General features: G+C 65.8%; 4 protein-coding genes across 7 annotated transcripts in view; 3 read left to right on the forward strand and 1 right to left on the reverse strand.

The window, feature by feature from the left end:
* PPP1R16A (protein phosphatase 1 regulatory subunit 16A) overlaps positions 1 to 8,262 on the reverse strand; it is a 55,472-nt gene extending 47,210 nt beyond the window's left edge. For all 3 annotated transcript variants that reach the window (XR_016441514.1, XM_090040815.1, XM_090040814.1), the window contains exon 1: positions 8,197 to 8,262. The gene's annotated coding sequence lies outside the window, so the exon portion shown is untranslated. The remainder of the gene's footprint in view (positions 1 to 8,196) is intronic.
* A 295-nt stretch (positions 8,263 to 8,557) lies between these two features.
* Positions 8,558 to 11,485, forward strand: LOC149869739 (uncharacterized). 2 transcript variants are annotated; one of them, XM_090040812.1, is made up of 3 exons: positions 8,558 to 9,128; positions 9,338 to 10,338; positions 11,033 to 11,485. In XM_090040812.1, the coding sequence occupies exons 1-3, from the start codon at positions 8,927 to 8,929 to the stop codon at positions 11,483 to 11,485; spliced, it is 1,656 nt and encodes a 551-aa protein (XP_089896938.1). In that variant the 5' UTR covers positions 8,558 to 8,926. The 2 variants fall into 2 exon arrangements, with proteins under 2 accessions (XP_089896938.1, XP_089896939.1); XM_090040813.1 differs by having other exon boundaries at positions 11,051 to 11,485.
* A 1,419-nt stretch (positions 11,486 to 12,904) lies between these two features.
* LOC149869740 (forkhead box protein H1-like) lies at positions 12,905 to 15,590 on the forward strand. The gene is made up of 3 exons (XM_090040834.1): positions 12,905 to 13,148; positions 13,941 to 14,045; positions 14,202 to 15,590. The coding sequence occupies exons 1-3, from the start codon at positions 12,915 to 12,917 to the stop codon at positions 15,156 to 15,158; spliced, it is 1,296 nt and encodes a 431-aa protein (XP_089896960.1). The 5' UTR covers positions 12,905 to 12,914; the 3' UTR covers positions 15,159 to 15,590.
* A 4,316-nt stretch (positions 15,591 to 19,906) lies between these two features.
* On the forward strand, positions 19,907 to 21,265 carry LOC149869741 (forkhead box protein H1-like). Its single transcript, XM_090037723.1, has 4 exons — positions 19,907 to 20,062; positions 20,273 to 20,377; positions 20,519 to 21,095; positions 21,153 to 21,265. The coding sequence occupies exons 1-4, from the start codon at positions 19,907 to 19,909 to the stop codon at positions 21,263 to 21,265; spliced, it is 951 nt and encodes a 316-aa protein (XP_089893849.1).
* The last annotated feature ends 279 nt before the right edge of the window (positions 21,266 to 21,544 follow it).

The raw sequence follows: 21,544 nt of genomic DNA on the forward strand, positions 1-21,544 counted from the left end.
AGGCAGCTGCCACGGAACAGGTCATCACTAATTCCCCACCTTGCTCTACCTCGCAGTAACTGCTTCGTGGTCCTGTATCCCAGGTGTTTAAAGCCGGCTTCAGCCCCACAACAAGAGGAGAGAGAACTCGGGACACGCATGGGCAGAACGGCCTGATCCTCCGAACCCTTGCAGCCGTGCTTCCCTGCAGCAGTGAGTGCCACAGCTTTGTACCTGTGGTATGAGGAAGAGCTTCCTACCCCGCTCCAGTTTCATCAGCCTTATGTGATGACTGAGAACCACAGCTAACAGACCTTCAGGCCCGCGCCCCACTTTGCAATTTCTTCTCTCACTCTCCGTGTCCTCCCTAAGGCAGCAGGCCCAGCGGTTCTGCTCTCCCCTTAGGAGATGTTCTCCAGCCTCCCATCACCCTTCTCTGAGGACCTGGCTATAGAAGCAGGTTACTCCCAGACCAGTGAGGGCTCAAAGCCTCAGGGCAGCAGATGCCTACACGCCACGATCTGCCCCCTGGTAAATGTAATGGGGTTTGTCATTTATCACAGGGTCAGAGCATGTGCATGGCCAATCCTTGCTGGGAACTCACACCCTAGCTCCCCTCAAGCAGCTGTGCTGGGAGCCTCCCCTAGCTCGGCGAGCCCCTTTTGGGATGAGGGGCACAATGTGCCCGGAGAGCCCGTGCCGCCAGAGGGCAAGGAACCTCCAAAATCCCAGCCCCAGTACCCCGTCTGTCAGTCCGGGACAGCACCAGGACATCCCAGCTGGGGATCTGTTTCCCGGGGTTGCTCCGAGTCAGTTGCCCAGGGGAAGTGGTGCTGTCTGCATAGACCGAGGCCAGGAAAACTGCACACAAACCAAAGCGACTGAATCCAAACAGCCCAGGAGAAATGCCATATATAGCACGACAGAGATCCCTGCGACACCCAGCGTGCCTCCAACACCACGAAGGAAAAACAACCAGGAATGTGCTCAGCTTGTCCACAGGGCTGATTCACTGGGGCTAGGGAGAAAGGAGAGGGAAGTCCACCAGAGCCCCGGGCTTCATTAAAACACTCTTAGGTTTAATGGAAACACCTGGCGCAGAGAGCAGAGCTCTGCTGACAGGCAACATGCGCTAAGCATATGCAGAGAGGCAAGCCTTAGTTTTCCATGAATACATATGACAACCTACAACTCGCAGAGCGGAAGGAGCAGGCTGCTCTTCTTCCTGTAGCTCTACACAGTACAGATCCCAGCCGTCGGACGGGAGGCATGGCACGCAGATGATTTGCTACCCAGAAACACCCAACAAGAACATGCCTAGTGCCAGCATTTAATTCTGGGATGCAGAAACTATGCTGGATTTACATCTAGGCTGTCCCCAGTGCAACTAGGGCAGTGGTTTTCAACCTCTGTAGACTCGACTCCAGCCCCTCCCCTGGAAATGCCATCTCAGCTCTCACTCGGTTTTTGACAACAGAAAAATACTAGAGCAATTCTCCTGTTGCCAATGACTCAGACAGACCCCAGCAGGTCTGAATGCTTTTGACACTCTGGATTCCTATTTGCAGTCTCTGGAGGTATCTTGTGAATCATGTTCGCACACCTTGCAGTGCTAGCGCTGCATGGCACCCTCAAAAAGGATCTCAAGACACCGCAGCGGCACCTCCACACTGGATCTCCTCTGGGGTAACTTCTGAAGCCGGAGTCGGGCCCAGAGCTCTCACTGCCCGAGCGTGCTGCTCCTTCAAGAAGGCTCTCGATGCGGAAGCTACTTTGCCCACTGCTCAAATGCAGCTGGCTCAGAGATGAAGCACAGCAGCAGTTCAATGGCAGCAGGACACCACCCGACAGGGAGGCAGTTTCCAAATGGGAAGGGACCCGGAGAGTAGATCTAACCCCTCAGCTCTGAAGAACTAGAAGCCCCCACCACTCACCTCAGCACCTCCAGGAGAACAGCTCTGTCACTGCTGGGATATCACAACCCAATGTTGACAGAAGAAAGATGTTTCCTATGGAATCACCACTGTCACTTCCCACAGTCCCAAGACATCCACCTAAGTGGGGACCTAACGGCCTCTGTTGAGGAGACCGACCAAATCACAGCCCGGCAAAGCTAGGAGATTGTGCAGAGGGCCAGGGACACTGGCTCTCCCATCCAAAGGAGCACACAAAGCAAGCCAGTAATCTTGTGTCTGTTTAAACACATTTTCTCCCTGTTATTGCATTGTTTAAGAAGATTAACTACCAGGGAACAGGGCTGTAGACTGCACACTCAGTGGGTGAACAGTCACTGAAAACTATAATTACATATTTTCAAAACAGTGCTGCCCTCTCCCCACAGGCTCCCCTCCGAGATACTGCCAGCCTGGGCAGCTCCATCTTCATTCTCCCAATGGCTCTGGACAGGCTCGGTGAGGCAAAGCGTCCCCCTCTGCCATTGCGCTGTTTGGACAAAACACTGCAAAGGAGCAAGGGCTGGCATGCAGGACCCTCATGTAACCTCTCGAGCATGACCCATAGCTCCTGGGCACCACTCCAGTCCTCAACACCCCTGCAGACTCCCCAGTGCCTCAATCCCTGCCATCTCAGTCCTGCCAGAGCTGTCTGTCCAGCCCTGCCTGACGAGGTGCTTCAAATCAGCGTGCAGACCCCCATCCAAATGGCTCAGCTGGCCCCAAAGCCCAATTTCCTAGGTCACCTGGTCTGTGCAGCGGGGAAGGGAATGGGCACTGGGGAAGGAGTAAGGGGAACGGCAGCTGGAAGAGGGGTGATGGGGAATCCCCTCCATGCACCTGCTGGAGTTAAGGCTGCCATGAAGTGGGAGAGGTTTCCATTCCCCTGTGCACATGAGCTGTGACCCCCAAGAGCCCAGTCAGCACAAAGCAGCCCATTTCCACACCATGCAGCCCCATGTGCGACACCTGTACTTCTACCTGTCCTCGCCGGAGGTCTGGCTCCAGCACAGCCCAGGCCAGCTGCAGTGCCAGCACCCTCTACTCCAGAGCAAAGAGCCAGCCCAGGTTACGGCAAGGGTCTCTGCTGTGCCCAAATAGCCCACGGGGATGCGGCTCAGAGCAAACTGGTCTGGCTCCTCGGAGCAGGCCAACACGAGTCCCACTGGGGGGTCCCTAGTCAGCAAAGGCATCACAAGAACATCACAGGCCAGAAGTGGGGGAGAAGGGGCTAGCAGCAAGCTTGCAGGATTCAGGGGTTCTACTGATAATGTCTCCCCCAGCCTTTGGTGCCATCCAAGCACATCCTCCCAGTGCTCCCAACAGCAGCAGGGTCCTGCCTCTCCTCCGTAAGGGCACGTACCAGGCAGCTCGACTCAACCCCTAGCTTCAGCACCCAGATGCCCTGCAGCACCACAGTGCACCCCACAAGATCTGGGGACACCAACACCAGAAGCAGTGGCCTGTGCAGGAACCAGGCTGCTATAGGAAGGAAGTGCTAAACCATGCTGGAGGCAATGCCACATGCTGCCTACAAGGCCCAAGTGACTCATGTCCAGCCCTACCTAATAAGAAGGGTGGAAAAAACCCTTGACACATGCAGCAACAGGAGGAGGGAAAGGTTCCTTCCCAGCCCCACGCAGCAACCAGCAAAACCCAGAGGCCTGGGAAACACCAGACACCTCCACTGGGCTGTTACCTGGGGACAGCAAGCAGAACCCCTACCCAGACAGCCAGAGCTCCCCTGTCTGCATCCCCTCCATCAACTCATCCTGGCAACGTTCATCTTCTTTCTTAACCAAGCTGGCTGTGAACTTCACTTCCTTCTCCAGCTGCTGAGCACAGTCCTGTCGGACATCCACCTCCTCTGGGCCAGAGGGCTCTTCTCCTGGTCTCAGTGACATGCTGCAGGGGCTTCCCCTTGGCTTCCAGCTGTTGGTCTCCGGAGGCTGCTGCTTCTAGCTCACCCCCCACCAATGCTCCACATCTCTGCAGCTGGGCTCACTGTGGGGCCGAAGGTGGGGGACCCCTTTGAGGGCAGGAGGCTGTCTTGCTATGCAGAACAAGGCCCTGCTTCATCTGCAAATAATCAAGCTGAGCTACCTACCTTCCCCATGCCCACACTGGCTCAGCTGGGGGCTGGGAAGAGCCAAGGCGTGAGAGCAAGCAATCCAACCTACCCACGGTCCTTGGGTCCTTGTACTGCGCCAACTGTGAGCTTGTGTGATGAGTCACTGGTGGGCCTACTACCGTTCTCCTGCCTGACCCTCCACTTCTCAGCAGGGCTTATCCCTGCTGCTTGCAGAGAGATGCCCCAGAGCCTGCCATACCCACATTCCCACACACTAAACCTGGAGACGTGAGGTGTCCCCTGCAAGCAGGGCCATCACAGAGTCCCTGGCACCTGTGCAGAGGCCGGGGTACAAGGCCAATGCTTGGGACTGGCTTTCAGCAGTGTGGAAAGCTTAGGGACACCAAAGACCTACTCCATTTGAGATACAAACTCAACACAGGGAATGCCCCCAGAGCCAGGCTTTGTGCTGCTTTACCTTGTCCAAGCATTCACAAAGTGTTTAGACCCAGCTTTGCGCTAAGCAAGAGCGGGAAGATCTGAGGGGCAGCACTGTGGTTCTCACAGCCCTGGGAGGGGCATCTCGGTTCTGGGCACTGCAATACCAGGACAAAAATGTGATCACACCAGGGGAAAAACAAGAGCAACAGAAGTGACTGGGCCTTGAGATCCTTTGCTGGGGATCGGAGATCAGGAAACACTGCTCAGCAGTGAACTCTGTAGTCTGCAGAACGGTCTGTCAAGGGGGAAGAGTGGGAATGCATCCTGTCAGTCACCTGAAAGGGACCCAGAGCTCTAGGGAGCTGTACGGTGTGCTACAGGAAAGGATCCTGGCGCAAAATGTGATGAATTCATAGCAACCAGAGCTGTGGGGCTGGCAGAGACCTGTAGGGGCCATGTCTAGGCCAGATCAGCCCTGTCCAAACCATCCCAGACAAACTCTGTGTCCGACCTCTGAGCAAAATGACAATTCCAGAGAAATGCTGCAGCCCAGACATCAGCCCTTCACCTCCAGGTGATCAGCCCTGAACAGACTGAGCACCACATCCCACCTGAGCAATAGCAACACGCTCAGCCAAGGTCTGATGCACACAGGCCAACTACTGAAATGAAGGGAGGAAGGGCCTGCAGGGTGGGTGCTCTGAACCCCCTGCCTGCCGTGTCAGGAGCATGCCCGGCAAGCCTCTCATGACCCACGCAAAGGCACTCCGCTGACAGCTCATCTGCCTTTCCTCCTGGAAGTGCCATTGCACATGGGGCTGGGGGTGCTGAAACACAGACGGGAAGTGTGTGTCATCATCACATGAGAGGTCGCTGCCACCTCCCAGCCCAGCGAGTCAGAACCGAAGACTGAAAAGGGGGAGAAGCTCCCTGGGGAACAGCAGCCTGGAGGTCCAACTCACCCGAGAACATAAGGCACTAGACCAAAGCTGAGGCCAGAGCAGAGAGGCCGCTTGGAGACAACACACTGCATGCAGGGCAAGCCAGCTGGCTACACGGCAGCTGAGTCCCGGGGGCCTTCCTACACTGCCCCAGCCCCGGGACACAATGGCACGTCTGGCGCATGATAACATCTGCATAGAATGGAGCAGATTTCAGCTGCTCCCAAACACCAGATCAACAAAGCTTCCTGCTGGGAGGGAAGGAGTAGGACCACCCATAGGAGTGGGGCCAGGACCAGCACCTCCAAGGGATGTGAGGATCAGATTTCTGGGGAGTTTCCTTTGAGGGTCACCACCCTGCTGGTTTCCCCATCTACCCTCCTGCATCCACTCCCCCTTGCAGCACCCCAAATGCCCCTGCCATGCAGCTACTGAGTCCAACCTCTTATTTGCCCTGCTTGGTCAGTCCTTCCAGCCCCAGACAGATTTCTGTTGCTCTCCCCCGGGCCCCCTGAGTTATCAGCACCTTTCTGGCAATGCGGTGCCCATGCTGAATGAAATATTCCAGGGCTGGTCACACCAAGGCAGCTCCCTGCTCGTGGTGTGCTGATGTCACACCCAGCAGTTCTGTCGTGCTACACTCTCTTCTCTGCTCTGCTCCCAGTGTGCAAGATTAGGCCCTGGATCTCCTAATGTCCTAGACTGTGTTTTCCTGAAATCAAATACCCTTGTGCTGCTGCCCTCTCCGAACACAGCCATTCCAAGGAGCCCCACAGTATTGTCCCTGGAGTAACTACATCACGCCCCGAGTCTGCTTTAGTGCCAATCTGATGAACGCCAGAAAGCCAACACCCCCGCCGAGCCATCCTGCCAAGCCTGGAGACCATGCTGCATTTACAGAGAGCTTCTCCTTCCTCGGCTGCCTCCCATGCAGCATAGCCAGGGGCAGGTGGCGTCCCTGCTTACAGACAAGGACACAGACAGACCCAGGTGGGTTACAGAGAGCTGAGATACCACGATATGTATTAGTGCTGTATTCTGCAGACTGCTGCTTCTAGCTCACCCCCCACCAATGCTCCACATCTCTGCAGCTGGGCTCACTGTGGGGCCGAAGGTGGGGGACCCCTTTGAGGGCAGGAGGCTGTCTTGCTATGCAGAACAAGGCCCTGCTTCATCTGCAAATAATCAAGCTGAGCTACCTACCTTCCCCATGCCCACACTGGCTCAGCTGGGGGCTGGGAAGAGCCAAGGCGTGAGAGCAAGCAATCCAACCTACCCACGGTCCTTGGGTCCTTGTACTGCACCAACTGTGAGCTTGTGTGATGAGTCACTGCTGGGCCTACTACCGTTCTCCTGCCTGACCCTCCACTTCTCAGCAGGGCTTATCCCTGCTGCTTGCAGAGAGATGCCCCAGAGCCTGCCATACCCACATTCCCACACACTAAACCTGGAGACGTGAGTGCAACCCCTGGCCCAAGCCCCACACTCTCCCATGAGGCCAGGCTCCCCAGCTGAAGGAAACGACCCACTAATGGCACAAAGAGGCACCGCGCAACCCCAGCCTGCCAAGTTCAAAGTCCGGGAAGCAAAAGTCCTAACGAGCCTTGTGGCTCTCAGGCGGAGAGCTGGAAAATCCTCCTCCAAGTCACTGCGGAATTTGAGAGGGAGATAATCCGGCTACTCGGATTAGCGCTACCTCCTTGCACTGCAGCTGGCACACAGTCAAGGGGATCGTGAGTGCAGTCCAGCCCATAATCCTCCCTAACCACAGACTGCATGGAGCTGGCTCACTGGCAGAGACCGCAAGCACATACCCTGGCCTTGCTGCCATGACAATATGGGCTAAAACAACGAACAAACAGCCTCACAAGCAGAACAGCTCTGAGAGCGATTAGGGTGAAGATTGTGCCGCTAGACTCCAGCCAAAGTCAAATGGTACCCGGCTTAGGAACAAAGCTGGCTTCGCAGCCCCCTTGCTGATCCTGGACCACCCCTTTGAGGGCAGAGGAGGGGGCTTGCGGCCTCCGGACACACCCGTGAACCTCAGCATCACAGTACTTAGCAGGGTACGGCGCTTTCCAGGCTTTCACTAACGCAGTGATTCTCAGCCAGGTGCTGTGACACCTGGGGGTGCCTTGAGATCCTTGCAAGGGTGCCGCAGGGTGCCACGCAAAGTCATCATCACTGTTAGATGCGCAGACACGACTCACAAGGGCCCAGAGAGTTCAAACAGGAATCCAGAGGCTTACAAACCTCCCAGCCGCGTTCTCTGCAGGTCAAGGAAGGGGTGAAAGCCGAGAGCCGGCATTTTCCGAGGGGGGGCTTGGGTCTGGCAAGGCTGGGAACCGCTGCGCCAGTGGATGGGGCCAGCAGGAGCGGCGCGAGGGTGAAAGGCTACAGCTAGCCGCCACGCACGGAGCCGCCGTGCCAGCGTCAAGGGGCGGCCGGCCTGTCCGCCCGCCGCAGGCAGACACCAAGGACGTGATAAACCCTCACGGTCGAGAGACGGCAGGTGCAGACTCTCTGTCCTCCCTGCCTCGTGACACCGGCCGAGTCCGGCCGCGGGGAAGTGCTCCGTCCCGGTGCAGAGCTCCGCGAAGGACGGCGCCCGGCACCGGGACACGACGCTGCCTGGGTCACAAGCGCGCTCGGCCTGACAACAGCGCGGCCTCGGCAGAGGATGGTACAAGCACTTCCCGCAGGCCCCTCCCCCATGGGACCCCAACCCCCCTTGGGACCCCTGCGTGCCCCCACAGCCCCTCCATAGGACCCTGTGCCCCCCTCACCCCCGGCCCCGCCGCCGCGCACGGACCTGCCCGGGCCAGTCCCGCCACCGCTCCCCCTCGCCGGGGCGGGTCCCCTCCGCCGCCGCCCCTCGCCATGGCAACCGCTTACACTTCCGGCCGAGGGGCAACTCCCGCCGGAAGCGAGTGCCGGCGCCATGTTGAGTGTGGCGGAACCGGCGCCCCTCCAGGGGGCGGAGCAGCGCGGGGGGCGTGACCAGGCACCCCCAGCTGGGGGGTGGGGCCAGGTAGGCCCCAGAGGTGGGGGGGGCAGGGGCCTATGGGGGGGGGCGCACAGGTTGGTGCCCCCCAGGATCCTCCATCCTCTGCTGGAGCGCTGGGTAGTGGCCGGGGGGGGGCTGGGCTGGCCTGGGACAGGGTCAGGGTCAGGGTCAGGGTCAGGGTCAGGGGCGCTGGCCCCGAGAGTCTTTTGGGGGACGTTGCCTGGCAAACCTCCCCAGAGCCCTCCCATGGCTGGCGGTCTGGAGCGCACGGAGCACTGGGCGGGAGACCCTCCTGGAGTCCCGGCGCTGGGACCCGCTTGCCCCCCCACATCCTGCCCCTTTCTGATGCTCAGTCTGCCCCCAGCCCCCCGCTTCCAGGGGCCGCGTGGGCCCAGAGCCCGCCGGCCCCCCCGGACGAGCCCCCTCCCCGAGCTGCATCGCGGCATTCTGTTGACCTCACAATGGGGCAGCTCCACGGCCACGGCCCCCGCCCCCGCCCCGACGGCCGCAGCCGGGCCCGGGACCCCGCTCTGCCATGGCCTGGGCCGGGCCCCCCGGCGCTTGCAGGACAGCGGGGCGCCACGGGAGGATCGACCGGTCCTGGCTCCTGGCTCGCTGCGAGGACGAGGACTGGGAGACGGAGCCCGAGTCCATCCCTGACGCCCCTCGGAGGGACGAGGGCTCGGGGGAAGGCCGGGAGCCCTGCTCCCACCTCTCCGCGGCCTCCATCATCTCCGGTAAGGGCCGGCGTGATCCCTGCAGCTCCCCCAGGAGCCCAGGGTGGGGGCCACGCTGTGCTCGGAGCTGTACATCTGCAGGGGGCTGGGGAGACCGAGAGGCTGTGCCGGGTTTCAAAGGGATCCTGGCAAGGGAGAGGGTGCAATGGGCCGGGGGAGAGGGGCCAGCGGGGGGTCATTCCCAAGCAGCCCCGTTCTGGCCCCTCCAGACCTGTCCCGGTCCCTCCGTGGCTGCGATCTGTCCTGCAGCGGGGCAGGGAAGCCTGGCACCCCCCCTGGCCCGGGCAGCGGGATACGGGGGCACCCGCCTGTGCCCCCCAACGGGGCCGTGCCATGGAGCCGGGGCCCGGAGCCCCCACCCGGCCATGCCGCCCACGCCACCATCGAGCGCGTCTCCGTCTTCGAGCGCAACGTGGCCAAGAAGCTCGACTCCTTCTTTTACGCCAAGCTCCAGGCCAGGGAGCAGGGGCCGGGGCCCAGCCCAGGAGGTGCCTCGGGCACCTACGAGAACCTGGACGAGGCACCTGGCAGGATCGGGGCCTCTGGGGCAGGAGCACAAACCAAGCAAGGGGGCCTGGACCCTCCCAGCACGAGGCCGTGGTCCCGGCCAGGCAGGTGGGGGGCCGACCCAGGCCAGCCAACACCCAGCACCAGCCACGGCAGCACCCCCCCATCCTGCGACTGCTGCCAGAGGGAGCGTCGGCTGGACCCTGTGTGCTGGTGCAAGCCCCGGGAGGCCCCGGCCACCCAGGTGGCATCACCAGTCCCAGGGGCAGGGGGCAGTGAGCCGGGCATGGGGGCATGCCCCCGGCTCCTGCCCCGCTGCATGCTCGCCCACCTGCGGAGCTGCCTGGCTTGCCAGCGCCTGAACCAGCACCCCGGGGCTCTGCCGGGGCCGGGGGGACCCTCCAAGGACGCCCGGTCCCTGCGGGCACTGGAGCAGGACGAGGAGAGCAGTGCCAGCCGCAGGGCGCCCGCGCGGCACCCACTGCAGAAGAGGCTCTCGGAGGTGCGGCGCTGGCTGGAGCAGATGGTGGATGAGGAGCCGGAGTCTCCCGGGGCCCCGAGCTGGGCCTGGCCTGATGCCTCTGGCCCTGTTGACCCGGTCGAGGCCGGGCACCGCGCCCAGCTCCCCCAGCCTGCTGCAGCCCCGGGTGGCAGTGGGCTGAGGAGAAAGAAGTCCAGCATGCGGCCCCCGGCGCAACACCAGGTGAGGGGGACGGGGCAGGAGGGGAGCACAGGGACCCTTTCTAGCCCCGGGATGCAGAGGCCCCATCTCCCACCCCGGGCACCCCTTCTCGCCAGCCCCAGGGGCTGGGGGTGCCAGAGGGCACTGGCAGTGGGGCCAGGTGCAGCTCCTTGGGCTCGGACACCTGTGCAGGGCCCAGCCCACTGAACACTGGCTTGTGGCCAGGGCTGGGAGATGGTGCCCTTGGGGCCTGGGGTGCCGCAGCCAGGGTCTCGGGTAGCAGCTGTGGCCCCGGGGGGCAGAGGGGCAGAAGCTGGGTGCTGGCTGCAGCCCAGGCTGGGGATGGGGCTGGGCTGCGCCCATGCTCCTGCTGGCTGGAGGGTCTTGCCCCCACGCTCAGCCTCAGCCCCACACTGCACTGGGGCAGGAAGGGATTTCCCCCCCGCTCAGACTGGTGTGCACTGGGGGGTTTCCCCTTCCTCTGCAGTGGGGGCACGGCCCGGGCCTGGGGTCTCTGCAGCGCCCATGACCCCCCTGGCAACAGCAAGGTGATGGTGGCCGCGGCCCCCCTGTATCCCAGGGGTGGGGGTGATGTCAGGGGCAACTGTCACATGGCTCCGAGATCAGAAATGGGGTTTGGATGGGCCTGATCCTGCCTCAGGGCTGGATGTGGTCCCACAGATCCCTGCCAGCCCCACGGCTCTCTGATCCTCAGGACCCTCCTCTGCCGCAGCCTGGCACCAGCCCCCGCAGGGACGAGGAGCTGCCCCCCGCCACGGCTACATGCTCCTGCCTCTTCTGTGACCACCCGCGCGGCTGTCAGGGGAGACCAGGCCCTGGTGTTGCCGCCCAGCCCCCAGCCCCAGCCGGCCCCTCAGCCCCAGATACGGCACTGCAGCCGCAGGTCGAGCACCACGTCCAGCGCATCGTGGCTGTCTTCGAGCGGCGCTCGCGGCGGGCGGCACGGTGGGGCGAGGGGGTGCCAGCCCAGCAGGCGCCGGAGGGCGGCACTGCAGCTGCAGGGCACAGCCGGGACCGGCCCCGGGGCTGCTCGGAGCCGCCACGGGAGCACAGGGACACCGTGTCAGGCAAGGAGAGAAGCCGGAGCTCACGGAAGAAGGGCGAGATGGCGCGGAGGGGTGCGGAGAGGCGCCGGGGCCCACGCTAAGTCAGGCACGCCGGGACGGGGCAGGGTGCCCCGGGAACAGTGCCAGGGGTGCAGCAGTGCCCAGACGTCGGCCCGGAGCAGACGGAGCTTGGAGGGGCGCGTCCCACGGAGGCCGGAGGGGAACCCCCTTCCCCAGCGAAGTCGGGGGCAAGGACACCGGGACCCCCTTGCTGCAGCCTCTGGGTGCCCCGGGCTCCCTGGACCTGAGCCAGGGGCCAGAGCCGGGGACCGCGGCACTGTGCACGGGCAGGGCCCATCAATAAAGCCTAAGCACCCAGACCTGTGTCAGCCATGGGGGCCCGTAATAGGGGACAGTCTGTCCCTCCCCTCCCCATGCGTGGGCATGCGTGTAGCTGTCTGTACCATGCTTGGCCTTGTGTGAGGTCTCAGGGTGGCTGCGAGGGCTCTGGAGCCCCCCTCCCTTGCCCCAGTGCAGAGCCACGACCGATGCGTGCGTCCCCCAGCCCCAGCCAGGCATGATACAGAGAGCTACACGCATGCACACTCACGGGCACGCGTGGCGCCGCCCCCACACGGGAGCGCTGGTGCGGACCCCGTCTGCCAGCTCCGTTGGGCTCCCTGGTCCTGGCCCGGACGGGCTGAACCCGGCTTCTGTTTGGATGTGGACGCCAAGATGCGGACCATGGTCACACACGGCCACGGGCACCGCAGCTGTGCTGCACCGACCACACCAGGCACACGCGGCACCCGTGTGCTCAGAGCCCCCCTCTGCAAGCTGCCTGCCTCTGCAGACCCTCGCATAGCCCCCACCCCTGCCACGGCCCTGGGGCTGAGGGGCTTGCAGGAGGGGCTGGGCTAGCAGGGCGCAGGGGTGCGGATGGAGGGGCCCAGTGCTCCCCGCTGTGCCCGACAGGCAGGTCCTGCCTGCGGGTGGGGGGCAGGGGGGTGACAGCCGTGCATGGGACAGAGGGTGGCCTGGAGCCGAGCCTGTACCCCATTGCGGGGCGTGGGAGCTAGGACCTGGCCTGGGGGGCTCCTGGCTGAGCAGCCAGGGTGGGGGTGCTGGCTGGGAGGGTCCCGGCTGGCCCCAGACCGGGCATGGTCCCCGCACAGCCCCGCCCAGAGGCCTGGGGGAGCTGGGAAGGGGCAGATGGGTAGCAGGCTCTGTGCCTGGGGGTCGTGCCACGGGCAGGGCAGTGCCCCCCTCACCCCCAGGCCAGGACCCCCTCCCAGCAGCCAGATTAGCAGAAACCTGCGAATTGTTTGCTTGCTAGCCCCCTCCTCCTGGTGCCAGCAGCCTGTCTCCAGCCGGGCCCAGGCTCTGATCAGCATGATAAAGCCCTGAATGGATGGATGGAGGGGGCCAGTCGGTGGGGACAGGCTTCCCCACACCTGGAAGACCGATCCCCACTGGATGGGACGGGGCTGACCTTCACCTTCGGAGGCCCCGGGCGCCGGCTCCCTGCCCATGGCCAGCCTGGACCAGAGCAGCGCAGAGGAGGGCACCAGCCTGTGCCCGGCGGAGGAAGCCCAGGAGCGGGCAGGCGACGGGGCCAGGCAGAGCCCGGGCCAGGCTGGCGGCAGGAGGGGGGGCAAGAGGAAGAAGAAGTACAGCCGCCACGCCAAGCCGCCCTACACCTACCTGGCCATGATCGCCCTGGTCATCCAGGCCGCACCTGGCCGCCGCCTCAAGCTGGCCCAGGTGAGCGCTGGGGGTGAGATGGGCACAGGGGAGCATAGTGGGACGGCCTGGGCATCGCCCCGGTCCCCCGGGCTGGCAGCTGGGCCCGGAGGGTCCCTTCTGCAGGGGCTGCATGGACAGCCGCGCCGCACAGCTGGAGGCATCAGGGCTGCCGAGGCAGGAGCCACCCCCTGCGGGTAGGGGATGCCCCCCTGCCCTGCTGCATGCAATGCAAATAGCCGGGTCAGGGGTCAGATGAGGAGCACCAAGGCGGTGAGCTGGGGGGTGGGGGGAGTCTCGCACCCGCCAGCGCCTGGGCCCAGTGTCCCTTGGATGGCTGGAGCTCTCTGCCGTCGGGGGCCGGAGATCTTCCCCCTCGCTTGATACAGCTCTCAGTGGGGGTTGAAGCCTCCCCCCAGGGGCTGGGGCTGGGGCTGGGCCAATGCTCCTGCTGGCACCAACCCCGCAGGGTCCTGGCCGTGGGGGAACGGAGGCATGGGGCAGGGGCACCCTCAAGTCCCCCAGGGAAGCAGGACGAGTGCCAGGAGGGGAACCCAAGTGCCCTGGGCCCCCACCCTGTGCTAGCCGGGGCGGTGACAGCCCTGGCCACAGCGGGCCGGCTCTCATTGGCTCGGTCCCAGGGCTCAGCTCTGCACCGCAACCCTTGGAGGAGCTGCACCACCTCTGTGCCTCAGTATTCCCATCTGCAGCCTGGAGCCAAGGGCAGTGCCGGCCCTCCCCGAGGGTGTGGCAAGGGTTAGCTGTGACTGTGCACCCCGATACCTGGGGCTCACGCGAGGTCTCTGCTTCCAGATCATCAAGGAGATCGGCGCCCTCTTCCCCTTCTTCAAGGAGGGCTACCAGGGCTGGAAGGACTCCATCCGCCACAACCTCTCCTCCAACCCCTGCTTCACCAAGGTGGGGGCATGGGGCGGGGGCGGGAGAGACGGGGGGGTGCCAGGCTGGCCCCCCAGCGATGCTGGGACCATGGGGGGGGAGCGGGTCTTGGACTCCAGAGCGCCGTGGGGGGGTCTCTCTCCCTTCCTGGCCTCACCCCATTTTAACCCCCACCAGCTGCTGAAGGACCCGGCAAAGCCCAAGGCCAAGGGCAACTTCTGGACGGTGGACGTGAGCCGCATCCCGCCGGACGCCCTCAAGCTGCAGAACACGGCCCTGTCGCGCCAGGACGCGGCCGCCTTCGCCCACGACCTGGGCCCCTACGTGCTGCAGGGCCGGCCCTACCCCAGCCCGGCTGCCCCCGGGCACCTGCCCACCGCCGGCCCCGTGCCCGGCAGCTCCTTCACCATTGACTCCCTGCTCCGCGACTTCCAGGACGTCGGCCTGTGCAGCAGAGCCCGGGCGGGCGAGAGCCACACGCTGCCCACGCCCAGCGCCACGCTCCCGCAGGGCCTGGACCGCTGGGGCCCCGTCTTCCACGTCTCCGGACGCCCGCCGCGGCCCTGGAGACCCCCTCGCGGGCCGGCCACGCCGCGCTCCCCCTCCTCCTCTTCCTCCAGCCTCAGCTCCACGTCCTCGGAGGAGCCGGACCCGGGCAGGCGACGGCCCCGTGGCCCCCGGCCCCCGGCCAAGCGCCCACGGCTTCACCCCCGCGGCGTCTCCAGCTCCGACTCGGAGGGCTCTGCGAGCGGCACCCCCGTGCCCTCGCCCCCGCCGGCGGGCTGGGGGCAGCTGCCCACATCCTACAGCCAGGGCGTGGCCCCCAATGCCGTGGCCCCCCCCAGCGGGCCCCCCTTCCTGGCCGTGCCCTGCTACGGCTGCCGGCCGGGCGGCTACGTTGGCCCCGTGTGCTGGGGGCTCGTGCCGGGGCCTGGTGGCGGGCTGGGGGCCACCCCTGAGCAGACCCCCCTGCCCTCCGGGCCCCCCGTGGACCTGGACCATGCAGAGCAGGGCATGCCCCCCAACAAGAGCATCTACGACGTGTGGATGAGCCACCCGGCAGACATCGTGCACCCCATGCTCTACAGCCACGGCCCTGGCACCACCACGCTTGCCCCTTACCAGCCCCTGTGACCCCCTCACCAAGCCAGGGCCTGCCGGAGCGTAGGGGTCCCTACAGACGCAGCTCCCGGGGGGCTGGTGTGTGCCCCCTCACCGGGCACTGGGGCCAGGGGTTCTGGGCAGGAGCTGCTGGCAGGAGTGGGGGGTGCCTGGGGGTAGCCAGCACCACCAGCCCCCAGATCCTGAGCAGGAAGGGACCCCCAACCCCTGCCAGACGGCGGCAGGGAGTTTGTCTCTGGAACGGATGTCGCCACTGCCCATGACCCTGCCACAGCCCCAGGGACCTCCCAGGTGGGTGCCCATGACCCTGCCACAGTCCCAAGGGCTTCCCAGGGCCCCGGCTGTGGTGGCTGGGGGCAGCCCCAGGACTGGGAGGGGGCCTCGGAGACTCAGGCCTGGCGTAGCGCTGAGCATGGCAGCCTCCTGCAGGCACAATAAAGGTGAAATAATGCACTGAGTTTGGCCACGCCTTTGTGTGTGCATGCGTGCATGCGTGTGTGAGTGTGCGTGCACGTGTATGTTTTTGCAGGTGCACAGGCAGGTGCATGGGGATGCTTATGTGTGTGTACCCGCAGGTGGATGTATATGCACATGTGTATGTGCATGTGTACATGTGTGCATGCACATGCATGTCCACGTGTATACATGTGACTGCATGCATGTGCATGCATATTTGTGTATGTGCACATGTGCTTGCATAGGAATGCACACCTGTGCACATGTATGTGCATGCACAACCATTCACGTGTACGTATGCATGTGTACATGCATGTGTGTGTGCATGTGTGTGTAAAGACGCACATTGGTATCTGCCTGTATACACATGCATGTGTCGCGCCCTGTTGCTGGAACCGTGTGTACGGACAGCTGTGTCTCTTGCGGGTCCTTCTGGCTCCTGCCTCCACGCACACACAGCAGCTGTGAGTGTGCACGGGGAAGTGGGGGGAGTCCTGCTGCACCCCAGACACAATGGCCCAATGAGCCTGAAGTAAGGAGTCACTCGTTTAATGCCCCCGGTGAGAGGACCCCACTTGGAGCCTTGGCCTGGGCTTGGAGCCTCCTCCCTGGGGACCATTGAACTCGCCTCTCTTTGGAAGGGGCCCGGGCCCTGCAGTGCCCAGCCCAAAGGTGGCGGGAGCAGAGAGTGCCCGATGGGGCCTGGGGAGCAGAGCAGACCCCAGAGCAGCTGGCAGAGGGGCCCGTGGGTGCTGCACAGGGGTGGCCTTGTGTGTGCGCACTTGCGTGTGAGTGCGTGCACTTTCACACGCCAGGGCCAGGTGTGGGCTCAACCTTGCCGGGACCAGGCACGTGGGACGAATGCAGCTGGGGCGAGCAGGAGGGAAGCTCCCTTCATGCTCACCCCACCGAGCCATAGCAGTGGGGCTGAGACCCCCCCCATTCACTGCATTTGTGGGGACCTGAGGAGCACGGGCATTCCCAGGCTCCCCAGCACCTATGGGTAACTTGGGGTCACGCAGAGAAGTGTCTGGGGTAACGCAGGAACGTGGTTGGTGTCACCTTGGGGTCATGGCCAGGGTCACGTGTGGTCACACAGGGATGTGGTGGGGTTACGTGGGCACAGGGCTGGAGTTACGCAGGGATGCGGCTGGGGTCACCGGGGGTTGTGGTTGGGGTCGCATGGGAGCGTGGCTGGGGTCATACAGGGATGTGGCTGGGGTCACAAGAGGACATGGCTGGGGCCACACAAGGTTGTGGCTGAGGTCACACGGGCACACGGCTGCAGTCATGCAGGGACATAGTCACATGGGGACGTGGCTTGGATCACGTGTGGACATGGCCAGAGTCACACGACGTCGTGGCTGGCTGGCTACCGCCAGGGGACACTGGGACGGCACTGGAGAGGCTCTGGGCCCTGGAACAAAGGCTCCTCACCCCGGCACTTGGGGCAAGGGCTGGAAGGGGCAGGAGCTGACTGGGCGCCCCGGCCGGCAAGGACCAGACCACGGGGGTGGTGTCCGGGGTGAACGGAGTGGCTGGGGGCACAGCCAGCCCCTGCTCTCCCCAGCCCGCTGCGGGCATCGTCACGCCTGCTCCAGGCTTATCCAGCCTCGCTGCAAACCTCCAGCAAGGGCGACTCCTCCCGCACGGAGACAGGAGGAGCCGGCTGCCTGGGCCAGGGAGATGCTGGCAAGGACCTGGCTCAGCCGCAGGAGGCAGAGCCCGCCCCGGCCCGCCTGGGAAGGAGGCGATGGGCTGGGATGGAGATGGACCGGGCAGCTCTGCCTTGCGGCTGGGGGCCGTGCAGCTCTTTGCCGTCCCCAGGCCCAGAGCGGAGCGCGGGGGCTGGTGTTTCCCAGGCCGTGCGGGCTGCCACGTGGGGCCACGCAGGGATATTTCCCCCTCCTGGTGCTACGTATGTCAGGGCGGGTTTTCCCTTCCTCTCTAATGCTGGCTGCAGCCCTGGCTGGGCTGTGCCAATGCTCCTCTGGCACCAGCCCCGCAGGGTCCTGGCTGGCAGGTCTTGCCCCTGGGCTGACGCTGCACTGGGGCAGGAAGGGATTTCCCGCCCGCTCAGACTGGTGTGCACTGGGGAGGTTTGCCTTCCTCTGCAGCGGGGGCACGGCCTGGGCCTGGGCCTGGGTCTCTGCAGTGCCCACGACCCCCCGGCAGCAGCAGGGCACTGCCTGCCTTTGCCCTGGCTTCCCCTGGGGCAGGTTCAGGGGCTCCCGATGTCCCTGGGCGCTGGGCCCTGGGGCGGTGCAAGGGGGTTGGCAGGGGTCACTCAGGCCTGACCCTGCCTGGCGCGGGGGCCCGGGACGATGCACCAGAAGGCTGAGCTGGATGAAGGAGGATGCCCGCCCGGCGCCCTCTGCTACCTGCCTGCCCAGAGCCAGCCCTTATCTGGGAGATTCAATCACCAAAGCCCGTCTGGGATCCACAGGGCAGGGGGCACCGGGCGGGCGGGCGCTGAGAGCTCCCAAGGCCGGGGCGCAGGTGATGGGGCCAGGCCGGGCCCCCCAGCTCTGCCCAGTGACCCCCCACTCCTCCCTGCAGCCCCTCTGAGCCCCCCCCATGCCCTGTCCCCACTGCCCCGCCGCCCAGCCCCTGCCCCTCACCTCCCTGTGACCTGGGGCTGGAGCCAGGCCTGGCCGGGCAATCAGCACCAGTGAGTGGCCGCATTAGCAGCCCCGTTAGCAAGGCCATCGAGGGCGCTTAGCATAATCCTCCCCGCCTTAGCACAACAAAGGGGCTGGAGCTGCGCGGGGCTGTGACCTGGGGAGGCGTATGCCCGGTGCGGGCAGGGGGCCTTGCCCTGGCCTGGGGCAGGGAAGGGCGAGTCCTAATAGGCCTTTTCCAGCCCTGTTCCCTATCTGGGAGCTGATCTCCCTGGAGCCTGCAGGGAAAGGGCTGAGGATGGGAGAGGCGCCCCCCCCCCCCACCCCGCCTGCGGGCCCTGAGCTAGGCAGGGCTCAGGGGTGTGGGGGGCACAGGGCTGCACCCCTCTCAGCCGGGCAGGAGGCGCCGGGCTGCAGCTCTGCCCGGTGGGGGGGCCGACTCTGGCACCTAACGGGGGGCGTTGGAGGAAACCTGCCCGGCGTCCCCCCACCCGTCTGTCGCAGGCCGGGCTCTGCCATGCACCCGCAGCACAGGGTTTTGGGGACCGAGGGGTGTCTCACAGCATTTGGGGGTCACAGGTCCAATGCCCTGCGGGTCCTCACGGCGCCTCCCCCCATGGCAGAAGGAAGGGGTTTCTCCCAGGCCTTGGGCAGCCACACGCAGCCCGGGTCACGCACTGCTGCCCCTGGCCCCCGGGGGGCCGCACAGCCGGGGCTCAGTCTGGGGGGGCTGGGGGCTCTCCAGAGGCTGCTGGAGCCCAGCACGGGGGGCCGCGGTTGTGGTCTCCCCCGCCCCCCGTGCCAGCCTGGACCCTCTCTCTGCCCCGGCTCCCAGTCCTGGCAGCAGCAGGTGACACACGTGTGTCTATACACATGCACACACAAACATGCAGGTGTGCAACACGTCCGCATGGACACAGGCGCGCGGCAGTGGGGAAGCCAGCGGAGCAGGTGCCCTCGGGGAGGCCGTCTGCAAGCGTGCGGCGGCGGCGGGGAGTCCCGGGGCAGCGGCGGCCTGCGGGAGTCGTGCGCCCGGCGCCCGCACGGCCCGCAGGGGAGCGGGGACACGAAGCTCAGCGCAGACGGGTCGCAGGGCGGGGTCAGGCCGGGAAAGGCGCTTCAAGGGGCCGCAGCAGCGCCGCGCGGATGCCCGGAGGGCGGCCGGGGGGGCGGAGGCACCGGTCCCTCCCGCTGCGGAGAGCGGGCCGCGGAGCCGTGGCTGGACGCTGCAGCGAAGTAAATTTAGGTTGGAGATGAAAAACCCCGGGGGCAGGGGTGGGTGTCAGGGCTGCGGACAGTTTTACACCGAGTTTTGATGACGGTTTGTCCAGGGTGCTTTGGACGGGACGGGCCCACGGCTCTGGGACTGTGCCCTGCGTGCGCACACACACGCACGCACGGGCACGCGAGGCTCTTCGAGCGCGCGGGGCTGTGCCCGGGGAAGGGCGCCGTGCCCGGAGCGTGCCGGCGCGCCGCTGGAGGACCGACCCGCGCCTGCCGCGGGCGCCCACCTGCTCCCGCGCGCGGCGGCCCCGATCCGGCTGCCGGGGGCGGGGGCAGGGCCGCCGCCCCCCGCGGGGCTGTCGCCAGCCGCCATCAGCATGACAAAGGCCGGTGCCCGGCGGCGCCCCCGCCCCTGCCTTGAAATGCCCCCGGCCGGGGCGGCCCGCGGAGCCGCGGCGCATGGAGCCGGGCGCGGAGCGGGAGCGGGAGCGGGAGCGGGGCCGGCGGCGGCCGAGGAAGCGCTACAGCCGGCACCGCAAGCCGCCCTACTCCTACCTGGCCATGATCGCGCTCGTCATCCGCGCCGCGCCCGCCCGCCGCCTCAAGCTGGCCCAGGTGAGCCGCCCGCGCGGGGCACGGCCCCCCCCAGGCAGGCAGGGCGGGGCACGGCCCCCCCCCGGGCTCCCGGGGCCATGGGCTCGGCGCCGGGGGCCGCCCGCCGCCTCCGTCCCCACCTGCAGCCGGGAGCCACGGGCGCCGCGGCCTCCCCGGGGCCGTGGCGAGGGTTAGCCGACACCTGGGGCTCACGCGGCTCTCTGCTTCCAGATCATCAAGGAGATCGGCGCCCTCTTCCCCTTCTTCAAGGAGGGCTACCAGGGCTGGAAGGACTCCATCCGCCACAACCTCTCCTCCAACCCCTGCTTCACCAAGGTGGGGCGTGGGGGCACCAGCACGGGGGTGACTGGGGCAGCTGGGGCCAGGCCCAGCGCCCGGGGGGAGGGGTCTCAGACTCCAGAGCACTTGGGGGGTCTCCCCGCCTGGCCTCACCCCGCTGTAACCCCCTTCCCGCAGATGCTGAAGGACCCGGAGAAGCCCACGGCCAAGGGCAACTTCTGGACGGTGGACGTGAGCCGCATCCCGCCGGACGCCCTCAAGCTGCAGAACACGGCCCTGTCGCGCCAGGACGCGGCCGCCTTCGCCCACGACCTGGGCCCCTACGTGCTGCAGGGCCGGCCCTACCCCGGCTGCGCACCCCCGCCCGAGGGCCCGGCCCAGGCCCGGCTGGACAGCCCCTTCGCCATCCAGGCCCTGCTGCAAGACCGGCCCCGCGGGGCCCCCGCCGGAGCGGCCCCCCGCACCTGCGAGAGCCTGGAGCCACCGTGGCCCCTGGCCCCCAGCCCGCACGGGCTCGGGCTCCCCCGGACTCTCTCCTCCTCCTCCGGCGCCTCCCTCCTGCCCGCCGAAGACGGGGGCCAGGTGCCCCCCACTCCGCCCCAGCCGCTCCGCGCCGGCAGCTGCGACTCCAAGGGCGCCGCGTCTCCCGGGCTCCTGGTGCCCGAGGCGTGGTGGGAGCCCTGCAGCCCCTGCCTGGCCTTGCCCCCCCTCCCCGGGCTGCCCTGCTGCGTGCTGCAGCCCCCGCCCTACCTCTGCAGCCCCAGCTTCTGGGGCTGCCTGCCCGTGCCCCCACCCCTGGGGCTGTCCCCAGACCTGGACGGCCCCTTCCAGCCCCCCAAGGACCATGGCAACCCCTGGGCGGTGCCTCCACCCTGGTACATGCTGCCCGGCGGGGCCCTGCTGGCACAATACACCGGCTTCTGAGGGCCTCGGCTGCACCGAAACGGGGGGCCCGCCGGGGCCAGGTCCCGAGCGGGAGCCCGGCGGGGCCTGGGGGGGCCGGGCTGTGGCCCACAGGGGCCCGGAGCAAGCGCTGGGGGGCAGACCCGGCTCCAGCGCAGGACTGACACCGGCCCCAGGGCTGTGCCACGGCGGGGTGCAGTGTGCGTGGGGCTGCACCGGGGTATGTCCCCAGGCGCCAGGTCTTGGGGTGCCTGGCAAGGAGGGCCGGGGGCTTGTGACAGCTCAGCTGTGATTGCTAAT

This window comes from Crocodylus siamensis, chromosome 3, assembly GCF_052110815.1.
Source record: "Crocodylus siamensis isolate JL-2025a chromosome 3, ASM5211081v1, whole genome shotgun sequence".
Classification (NCBI taxonomy): domain Eukaryota; kingdom Metazoa; phylum Chordata; order Crocodylia; family Crocodylidae; genus Crocodylus; species Crocodylus siamensis.